The 12,061-nt window shown below is 40.7% G+C and overlaps 1 protein-coding gene across 1 annotated transcript in view; it reads right to left on the bottom strand.

The window, feature by feature from the left end:
• The window catches only part of Dmxl2 (Dmx-like 2), a gene marked incomplete at its 5' end in the record, with an annotated part of 154,818 nt that overhangs the window by 118,137 nt on the left and 24,620 nt on the right, over positions 1 to 12,061 (bottom strand). The window contains 1 exon segment of the mRNA XM_005376642.2: positions 1,584 to 1,709. Within this exon segment, the coding sequence (XP_005376699.1) occupies positions 1,584 to 1,709 (126 nt within the window).

The following is a 12,061-nucleotide window of genomic DNA, read 5'->3' as shown; positions in this document are numbered from 1 at the left end:
GTTCTAAAACAAGCATAAGCAATGCTCTGGGGAGGAAAAACTAAAGAAAATGAGAAAAGAGAGAGAAAATTCAGTGCTACAGTAATAGGGGAAATCCATCACTAGACTGTCAAGGAGTACTACAGTCACATAACTATTAAAGTTTGACCCCAGCAGTAGCGTTGGGCGAGAGAAATGGAATAATAAAGTCACCATAACATATTCAGCATAAATTTGCGTGAGTACTATTTATTTAATCAAGTAATATCCTGATTTAGCATATTCTTGATAAAATTTGTTATTCAGTAAAGAATGCTCTCTAGGACTGAGGTAGCTTACAGTTATTACAGATAAAAATCTTACTTTTATATTCTTGTAGACACATACAATGCTGGTCACATCTGTAAGCTCAGCACTTAGGCGGCTGGGGCATACAGCAAATACGCTTTCACATGTAAATCTGATACATATTTTGTTTGAAATTTTGAGGGAGTATATGATGAAATTTTAACTATTTCAAAGTAAATCCATAGGCTGGGGATATAGCTCAGAGGCATAAGCGCCTGCCTGGCAAGTGCAAGGTCCTGAGTTTGATTTCCTATACCAAAAAAAAAAGTAAAATCCTCTGTTTTAAAGTATTAGTGAATGAACTATAAAACTCTTTCATTAAAATTATTTCAAAAATAAACTTTCATTAAATTAACAGGCTTTGCAAAGCACCTACTATATGACACATTCACACTGGACACTAACAACTCATTAAATATCTTAATAAAATTGTGATGTTATAAGCCAGGCATGGCAGTGCATGCCTGTAACTCCAGCACTCTGGGAGATTGGGGCAGGAGGATCACCAGCCTGGGCAACTTAGTAACTTAGTGAAGCCAGGCGTGGGGGTGCACATCTGTAATCCCAGCACCTAGGAGGCTGAGGCAGGAAGATCGTTCCAAGCTTGAGGCCAGCTTGGGATACAAAGTGAGCTCAAGGTCAGCCTGAACTGCATAGTGAGCCCCTGTCTCAAAAAAGACAAAAAAAAAAAAAGTAACTTAGTCAGACCCTGTCTCCACACAAACAAAAACAGTGCTCAGTGTGAAGGCCCTGACTTCAATCACCAGTACCACAAGAAAAAAAAACTGATGCTATTTCCAGGCTCAGTGACATGGCCCTGTAGTACCAGCACTTGGGAAACTAAGCAAGGAGAATCAGTTGAGGCCAGGAGCTTGAGGCCAGTCTAAAACTGTTTCAGAAAACAAACAGAAAGTTTTGATATTATAAAGAGTATTCGGTAGAGAAGATAAAAGTTTATTTCTCTCTACTGGCTTAATGCCCACCAGGATCACCAGCTGGCAGAATACCAGGATGTACAAGGCGGAGATGCCTACAGCGCTTCTGGGACAATACACCCAAGGAACAACTGATCATCGCATCACTGGCTTAACAGCACTTTACACTTATGTACAAGTCATTCTTTACAACTCCATCAACAGCCTCCCACGCAACACACAGGAGCAAGAAAGCGCAGACACGCCTTGCTCTGAAGAATAAGGAAACCGTGGTATTACTAAAAACAATAAAGACAGTGTTGCACAAAGTGAAGTTCTTACTCTTCCTTGTTGGTTGGAACACTCCACGCAGCTGACTTGGATGTTCCCATGCTTAGCACCAGGAATGATCTGCACACATTCGAAGTCGTTTGCCAAAATAACAATGTCACAGCCGGATCCATAGGCCTAGGAAGAAAGGGTTTAATGGTAAGACAGACATACAGCTTTTGAATTACTGTGTAATATTTTATCTTAGATTCTGTTGCCACTGTAAAGTATCTTACCACATTTTAAAAGACCGTATGAGTATCAATTTCCAAATAAAAAACACTGAAAGTCACATCAGAAAGTAAAGTCATTCCATCCTCAGCATTATCATTCAACAATTGCTATTAACAAGAAATGGGTTCTTCCCGTTTTTAAACACTGCAACCAGAATTTTTCCCATTGTTAACTGTCGCTCTAGTGTGACACATAAAGATGTAATTAAGACAGATTTCTGTTTATCTAATCAAGTCTGCAGTTAGCGGCAGGTCAGCAGTATAAAAATATGCACTACACAGTCTTAGAACAGGTTTACAGCCTCTGAAAAATTGATAACGAAAGTATATGAGAATTTTGTTTTCAATAGGCTTTCAAAAGTGTAATTTTAGGTTTAATATGTTATCCTTGTGCAACTGACTATTTGACATAACAAGGCCAAAAATAACTTTCCGAATATTTATTCTTCTGTATACGTGGAAAGGGTACTTTTCACATACAAGAGTAAGCTGTTATTTTCAAAAGAACTTTATCATTAAGCAATTAACAACAATAATTAACCCTTAATTAGGGTGTGAGATTACTCTAGCAACTAGTACAGGATACAACTGAATGATTTCCCCACATGCACCCCATCATCCAGATAATAATCCAGTTCTATTAACAGTGAAGTTGATCAAGTATTACTGATTTAAAAATTAAGATTATCTAAAAAAATTATTTGTTGTGGCCATCTTACATGCTTCTGTCTCCTACAAAAAGCTGAACATTTTAGCAGAAGTAAAATCAGAAATTACATCTTACTGCTAATTTATGTGCGCTCTGGTGCCCAGAGGTCATTTCATTGTGACAACACTACAGTGAAATACATAAATAAAAACTGAAATTCATAAAAAGTGAATAAACCAACAGTGCAGCCCCTGACCCTGCAGGCCATAATGCATTCTGTTAGAGCTTCTCTCCAAAGCTCGTTTCTCCTTCTGAAAATAAGGAGGCACTGAAGACCTCAACTGCATTCCCCAGGTTAAAACCAGAAAGACAGAAACCAGACACAGCTTTCCGACACAGGCCCACACATGGTAAAAAGTTAAACTGACACAGCATCGGAGGCAGGATGGCAAGCACAAGGACAGCAACTAACCTATGGCCATCAACTCACAGGGGAGTCTGTGAGTCCACGCTGAGCCTGCCTGTACTGCTCACCTAAGCACGCCAGGCACCAAGGAAGGAAGGAAGCCAACCCAGCGTGCTTTAAAGAATAAATTCTAGAACAAGCTGATTTGTAAAAATACTGGGCAAAGAAAACCCTGTGTCCTAAGAATAACGATAATAGAATTGTTGGGAAAATTCCCTCACTCAACATATAGCTTGTAGAAACATATATTTCTTGTATTGCTACACTTCCTGGTGTATGCAACTCTTACCTAGCAACTCTGTGAATTTTATGACTAAGGGGCAGACAGTGAGTGTGGAGTTTCTTCCAAACTCTACTCACACTGAAATATTCAAAATGGTCCAACAACCTAATCCTCCAATGAAGAGCTTCATTTAAAAGTAACAAATATATGGGCCCTGGAGATAGCTCAGCGGCACAAGCACCTGCCTGGCCAGCACAAGGTCCTGAGTTCCAGAGCCAAAAAAAAAAACAGTAACAAATATAGTACTTATGAGTTGGTACTTTTCCCACTATTTCCATACACTTAAGCAATGAATCTACAATGTAGGCTCCAGTAACAGGGATGACATGTGATAATGGCTAATCACTGACCTATGCCCTAAACTGGCCCTCAAAGCCCATGGCTACCAAGGAAAGAAGGATGAGGATAAGGACCACACAGGAGCACAAATGTTACTTTCCGGGGTTACTAACACTTCCAAAGCTACCAAAATTCTGCTCTGATTACTATAAACCATCCTCAACTTATGTTGCACAAGTATTAAACAGTTCAAAAAAAGAAAAGCTAACAATTTTAAGCAATAGAAACAAGAAAAACAAGAGGGTGTGACTACTTACATTCTTACAGAAAAGACAGACTTACTGTATCATGTGCTCAGGAAAGCTAACTGAAAGGGAATTATTAAGTACAGGCAAGAGAAATGTCTATGTCACCATGCTAATCTTTTAAATTATAGAACTAAAACAAGCTTGCCCTCAGACAACATTTCCCAATTTCCCGTACGTCCTGCACAATTATCTCAGCAGAGTGGACTGATGGGAAAGCACAAGCTGGATCCAGTTTGAAATCAGGAGTTTTCAATTGCCACTCTGTCACACTATGGGATCTGGAGTAAGTTACTTGCATGCTCTGAGCACTGCCCACAGTAGAATATAAGAAATAATATTTATCTGTTATAATAATTATGAAAATTAAAGCAGAATATCTATTCGCAAGTGATAAGCATACATCACTAATTTAAGAAGCAGAACAGTGCACCACATCCCAGCCTGGGCAGGGCAGGGAATCCACAGCCACGGATGTGGTCACCACCGGTCTAACAGGGAAGGACTGGCGAGTCACTGCTCACACGCACCGGCTGTGTGACGGACATCTGCACGAAGTACCAAAGACAGAAGAGGGACTCAGTGAGGTTCCATCACTCCTTTAACCTCTGCAACAAACCTGGAAGGTTGGCAGTGTCACTGCATTAAAGAAAGATTCGACTCCATTAATGTGCCCAAAATTACACGTTAGTAATAAGCAAAGTGTCCAAAATGGCACAGTGTAATTCTTACCTCATTTCCCTACACTCCATGTCTAAAGGGACATAAGAGGTGTGCTCAGAGAAAGGGGTCTGGAGAATGGCTCCTCTGTCTGTGACACACTGGATAGGAGTCTGAGGTCACAGTGAGAAGGGGCACAAAAGGTATGACCTTTTCATGAGCCAATCCCTACATCTAGGAACACACAGGATGAACACATTCCAGATAAGCATCAGTACCCCCACTTCTCTAAAGCTGGCCACTGCTAGCAACTGTGATTGCAGGCAGATGAACTCCTACTGCTCAGCACTTTGAAGGCTCCTCCCCTTTCCTGGGTCTCCATCGCTGACCCACCTCTGCTGACCCACCTCTGCCACAGGACATTATATTCCTTAGCTGCAGAGAATCTCGAAATTTTTCTCATTCTAAAATAGTTCTCCAATCTGGCTGCATCAAAATTACCTCAGAAAGGTTAAAAATGCAGATTGTTTGGTCCTGCCCCACACTTACAAAATCAATCTTCATGGATAAAAGAATCTGGCAATATCTAGCAACATTTTAAATACAATATATCCTTTGATCAAACAATGCCCCATTTTGCCCTATAAGCATACTTACAAAGTTTGCCAAAATATAAGGATATTCACTGCCCCATTTTCATAGCAGTGAAAACTGAAAATAAGCATAACATCAACTAGAAATGGGAGTTGATAAATTACAGAAAACTCACACTGAGATACTACTATGCAGCCACTAAAAGTTTAGTCTAAAATGCTCTCAAATCCCCTATTAAATTAGTAACTTCCATGAAAATGGAACAACTATGTCTTTGCTTATACAACATCTGTGGTCACTGCCAGAATGAAACTGATAAACTACTGCACACTAGCAACTTGAAAAAGCATACAGGAAGATTATTACCATTCTCTACCATTTTTCAAAAAAACTAGTGTGATGCACAAATAACCCCAGTGTAGAAGAACAGAACTCGTATAATCCATCTGTACTGAACCATGATTCATTCTACAGATGAGGGCCCAGGAGCCTGTGTTTCACTGTTTGTCTGGTTCCCACTACGCCAAAGGTTCTCCAGGAAAGGACTATTTTTGCCCTTTTTTTACTATGGCAATCCCCACTAGTTCATAGCACCCTTAGTAACTATCAGTGTAATAAAGTTATCCTAACTAACAATCTCTGGACCCAGAAGTCTGAGCATATGGGAAATTAGCCAAAGAACATAGAGTTGAGAGGTGATACATCCTTGCTGCTAGTGAGCCAGCCAAGCTGGTCTGAAAGCTTCAGAAAAGAGATTTTGACTGATCCTCCCAGATAACATCAGGGATGTGGAAGACCTAAAAGAAAGGACTCTACCCATGCCTTCCCTATGACAGGGTTTTCAGGTACACTACGGTTACCCTCACAGGACCACTTGTATACAGAGAAGCTGAGGCCCAGGGGTAAGTACCTTTCCAAGTGCACAGAGTGAGGATTATCTGCTCTTTCCACTGCATCGGCCTGCCTCTGTCCCAGTAAGATCTCTTATTAGTGCTGCAAGGGCCAGGTTCATCTACATAACTCCAACTAACTTACTACACCACAGAGCACAGACAAGTACTCAATAAAGACTAAAAGTTGACATGGTTTTAACAAAATCTGTGATTACTGACAAGAATCCCATTCTTGGGCTAGTGATATAGCTCAGCGGCACAGTACCTGCCTTGCAAGTGCAGGCAAGGTCCTACGTTCGATTATAAAAAAAAAAAATCCCATTCTCTCAACTTCAGAGATCAAAAGTGGACTGCAAGCAAATAGTAACATACCCAGAGAGTACAGTGGGCTCCGGGGCACTAGGTAAATGAAGTACCTGACTCCAACAAGAATGCACTAACTCACCCTGGGGCTGGAGACAGAGGGGCTTGGCCAGGGCAGCAGGTTCTTCTGGGAAAGACTGAGTCCCTTCCCCAGGTTCTCCTCCTTGGGGTCTTTGCAGAGCCATCCCACTGCCAAAGCACTGTACTTCAGAGTCTTGTCCTCCTCACCATAATGAGCTATAAATGTCATATCACAGGCAAAACTATGCTTTGGCCTCAATACTCACAGAAGGCCCAAGAAAAGAGGAACAGCCTTAGAATAATACCCTTTCCTTCCATTCATGTGGGAGGTTTCTGTTAAGGGAAGGATAAATTGTTCCTATGATTGTGATAATAACTAGCTGACAGTAATTCATAACTAAGATAATTCTGTAGTATAAACACTTTTACAATGAAGAGATACTTTTCTCAAAACTACTGCCCCTCCCTTATTCTAATCTTATTTTTGGACATCCTATGACGAAAAAGAAAAGTACTCTGCTGTAAGCACTGAAACTAACAGAACATTCAATCCACAGCTAAGGGTCAAAGTCACAGATGCTCGCAGAACTGGAAATGAGTTCAAAGCCACGTGAACATGATTGTTTTTGCCAAGCCCACAGCAATTTATTGGTTTCCCCAAGAGACTTTCCTCCTTAGACAAAGTACAGTGTGTGTCACATTATCCTGCAGTGATTATATAAGACCTAAAACCCTAAGTATTTGTCACCAAATCTCCTTTTGAGGTTTCAGTTGTGATATCCAACTATCATCAGAAGAGCCTTGTCAACTAGTTGAGGGTGAAGAACAAAGTGACCGTCTTCTTTGCCTTACGAAAATGCTTTGAACTCTTGATGAAAAATGGTAAAATCTGATAAAGTAATTAAGTCTTCTGAACTGACATCCCAATGACCATCACAAAGACCCTGCTGCCTTCTCTAAGAGGTGAACGTCAGTGAACAGCGCTGAAGGGCGCCTGCCTCACTCAGTCCTGTCTAACTTCAGTTTTATATCCTCCTTCCTTGACCATGTCATTTTCAGAAAAGAAACGAATACTCTGATCCTACACTGTTCTCATTTCCCAGATTCCCTTCATGTCTCAGATAAATAAAATGCCAAGGAAAGAAATAAAAAAAATTTAAATCTTCTACCAACATGATTTCCCTAGGAAGTTACAGAGCTCACACAGTCACGTGTCCCATAATGGTGGGGATGCTCTGGGAAATGCACCATTAGGTGACTTCATCGCTGTGTGAGCACCGGTATTCTCTCCACATTAACAAACACTAGAGGGGCGACAAGGCAGGCTGGCTGGCTTCACCACTGGGTTACAGACTTTTTCATTCTGCAAAGCTACCTTAAGAGGCCAATGTTGATCCATGGGGAAAAATCTTACAACCAAGAAAACGAAGCACAGGGTGACAAAAATTTCCCAAGAAGCAGGGTAAGCAACAGCCTTACCAGCAGCCTCAGGTAAGAGGCCGAGGTGGAAGGGTCATTTGAGCCCAAGACTTTGAAGCCAGGCTGGGCAACATAAGCCAGACCCTGTCTCCATAAAAAACAAAAATGAGGACCAGATGTGGTGACACATGCCTCAAATCCCAGCACCCACAAGGCTCAGGCAGGAGGACTGCTGCAAGTTCGAGGCTAGTCTAGGCTACATAGTGAATTCAAGGCCAGCCAGAATTACATACCAAGACCCCTTCTCAAAATTATATTAAATTATATTAAATTATGGAGCACGGGAGCACCAAGATGGAGTGGTAAGGAGCAGCAGAAAGAGCCTGAGAGTCCCTGTCCAGATGCTGGAACATAGCAACATAAGGAAGACAAGAACAAGGTAAGTGGGTCCCCTGAATCCAGGAAGGATCTGAAGCATGACATGAAGCCCATAGAGAGAGTGAAGAGAGAAACTTCAAAGAAGAAGGAGGAGAAGGTGGCCAGTAGCATCTTCTTCCTGAGATGGGACTCACTGCATGAGAGGAGCAGTTCAAACCTGTAGGCATGTGAAGACTGCTGGCGACCCCAGAGGCCTCCAGAGAGGGATGCAGCAGCGGACATGAAGGACTGTACTAACTAGCAGTGAGTTCTGGGGACTCAGTCATTGCACACCAGAGAGTGATTGGCCTGGAGCCATCTTGGAGATGGGCCAGCTGAGCTCAGAACTCAGAGACTGCTGGCTCCATCTAGCAGCTCCCAGCTGGGCTGCAGAAGGTGCACTGACAGCTGCAGGCTAAATGAATCTGGTCTCAGCCAGGAGGTGCAGGCTTGCTGAGATTATCCACTACCCAGCCAAAAAGCTACCGCCTGGCTTGCTGGGATAGATCGACACAGACTGGGACTCTGTCTCCACACGCTGTATACCAGCAACAGCAAAGACTTACCTGGAAGTGGACTTTTTTCTTTTTTTTTCCTCTCTCTCCCTCTTACTTGCTTTTTGTTGTGGTGGTGGTGGTGGTTTTTTGGTTTTTGGTTTTGTTTTTCTCTCCTTTGTTTGACCTTGTTTTTATATGAGTGTGAACATATTTTCTAGCCTGTTTGTGGTTCTTGTTATGTTCTTCTTTTTATCTCTTCCTTCGCTCTTTACCTCCATTCTTCTTTTTTTTTGTTTTTGTTTTTTTTTTTTTTTTGGTTTTTGGTTTTTCTCCAGTACTGGGAACCGAACTCACGACCTTGCGCTTGACAGACAGGCGCTTTTGCCGCTGAGCTAAATTCCCAGCCCCTTACCTCCATTCTTCTGGCATCAGTTTCCCAAAGGTAGCGTGATCCCCTCTGTCCCTTAGCCTTACTTCTAATCTCTTCCTTTTCTTTCACTTCTCTATTTTCTCCCTAACCTATTTTAAATGTTAACCCCTGAGGGCAAAATTGACATACTAAGGACTTGTATACTGCATGTAATTTTCTGGTTTGTTTTAGATTTTGTTATATAACCACAAATCTAGTTCATATGGTTAAAAGTAGCAAATTAATGGTTAGCTCAGTTTGTCATTTTCTAGGCTATGTTTGATTCTATTGTCACTGCTGATGCAACCACTATACCCAAAAGTGACATAACTGTTCTAAAAAGCTGTTTTTCCTGGTATTCCAAGACTGAGTTGACTAAGGGTCACAGAAAATACTGTGGCAGCCTGCCAAAGAACTAGGGCAGGGCCAAACAGGCAGCAACTTCTCATACCCAACAAATGGAAGAGGTACGATCTTGTAACAGACTCAAAACCCAAAAGCCAGCTACACTTGGAAGATACCTTGGAGAAGTAATCATTTCCTAAGAGTTCTAAATATTAGCAATAAAGCAATCCACCATAGGCAATTTACAAGCATCACCCAGGAATTAAACTAAAAAAAAGAAAAGAAAATGAAAAGACAAGACACAACCCCAGACATGCAGTTTATCAAAGGTAAACCCACGGGGCAATGAGGTGGGGCAATCCAAAAGCCACCCACCTGACCTCCCTGAAGTGGTAACAACAAAGCAACTGAATGAGGCTCTAGAAAAAAATTAAATGAGAAATAATTTCTCAGATAACTGCAGAAATGGTATCCACAATGAAAACCATGCTTACTGATTCTAGAACAGATACAGGCCAAAAAAAAAAAAAAAAGAGGATCTTAAAAAACTTATGGAAGCCATGAATGCTCAGCATAAGAAAGAAATGAAATCCTTAAGGCAGATTCAAGCAGATATCCAGGAGAATAAAAATTCCACTGAAAGTATCCACAGCAGATTAAACCAATGTGAGAACAGGAACTCATATAGAAGACAGGCTTGCAGTTAATGATCATGAAAAGAAAGATTTCTTAAAAATAGCAAGGGACCATGAAAAATCAATCCAGCAGCTGCTAGACAAGGCAAAGAAGAATAATTTAAGACTGACTGAAGTCAATAAAAAAGTAGAAGATAACACAAATGGTATTTTTTTTAAAAAACTGTTCACAGATGTCAAGGCAGGAAACTTCCCTAGGTAGGGAAAAATAATTTGACATATGAATAAGTGAGGCATATAGAATTCCAATTAACCTCAGTTAAAAAAAAATCTATAGCCAGGCATATCATAGTCAAGATTCCAGAAATTCAACACAAGAACAGAATCTTTAACACTGTTAGGGAAAAGAAACAAATCACCCAGAAAGGAAAGCCCATCAGAATTCACAGCTGATTTCTCAGCAGAAAACCCTCAAATCAAGAACTTGAAGTGAAGTATTTCAAGTTCTACAGGAAAACAACCTTCAACCCAGATTGATGTACCCTGCAAAACTATCTTTCAAAACTGATGGACAGCTGAGCATGGTGGTGCACACCTGTAATCCCAGCACTCGGGAGGCTGAGGCAGGAGAATCGTTGCAAATTTGAGACCAGCCTGGGCTACAAAGTGAGCTCAAGGCCAGCCTGCACTGCATAGACTGCATTCTGTCTCAAAGAGACAAAAAAAAAAAAAAAACAAAAAAACAAAAACCCTGATGGAGAATTAAGATATTTCCATGACAAAGAACACCTGAGAAAATTTATGACCACCAAACTAGCACTACAAAATGTTTTGAAGGACATTCTAGAAAGAGATAACAAGGACTATAACTCCATGAACCCCAAAAGAAGGAATCCACCAGGGAAGGCAAACAAGTAAACAGAGGGGGTAGGAAAGAGGAGGAGCCAAGAACAGGAAAATAACATGACAAGGATAAGTCAATACTTATCAGTTATAACCATCAATGTTAACGGTCTCATTTCACCAATCAAAAGACACAGACTGGCAGAACAGATCAAGAAGCAAGATTCAACAATATGCTGCATACAAGGAACACATTTAATTCAAACAGAAATTCATAGACTGAAGTCAGAGGATGGAAAACAACACTCCATGAGACAGGAGTAGCTATTCTATTTGCAGACAAAGTGAATTTCAAGCCAAGACTGATTAAGAAAGATAAAGAAGGCCACTAAATCCTTGTAAAAGGAACAATCCAAGAGGAAGAGATAACAATCATAAATATACATGCATCAAATACCAGTGCACTCAACTATATAAAACAAATATTAACGGGCATGAAAAATCAAATAAGCACTAATACAACTGTATTGAGGGGATTTCAATACTCCACTATCACAAAAAGACAGATCAACCAGACAAAAAAATCAACAATGAAATATTAGAATTGAATCAAATTTTTGAACAAATGGACTTAACAGATGTCTACAGAGTGTTCCACCCCATGGGACTTTCTCCAAAACAGACCACACATTAACTAATAAACACACTTAAGTAAATGAAAAGGAACTGAAATTATCCCATGCATATAATCATACCGTAGTGCAATCAAACTGGAAATCAATGGCAAAAGAAATCACAAGAACTTCATAACAACTCCTGAACTAATGGGTCACAGATGAAATTAAAGAAGAAAGTAGACAGTTTCTACAATTAAATGATAATGGCAATACAATATGCCAGAATTTTTGGGACACAAAGCAGTCCTAGGAGTGAAACTTATAGCAGTAATACCCATATCAGGAAAACAGAGCAAGAGAAAATAAACAACTTAATGGAGAACCTCAAACTGCTACAAGAAGAAAAGGCTAAGACAAAAACTCATACAAGGGAGGTGTGGCAGACTGACAACTGATGGTCAACTTATAACACCCAGCTGAACTGAACAAGTGTGGTGCTGGGTATGGGAGGCCCACCTGAGGATTGCTGCCAGCAGCATAAGAGGCAGAACTGGGGAAGAAG

This window comes from Chinchilla lanigera, unplaced genomic scaffold (genome assembly GCF_000276665.1).
Source record: "Chinchilla lanigera isolate Chin_1 unplaced genomic scaffold, ChiLan1.0 scaffold00008, whole genome shotgun sequence".
NCBI lineage: Eukaryota > Metazoa > Chordata > Mammalia > Rodentia > Chinchillidae > Chinchilla > Chinchilla lanigera.
This window is presented reverse-complemented; position numbering and strand designations above follow the sequence as displayed.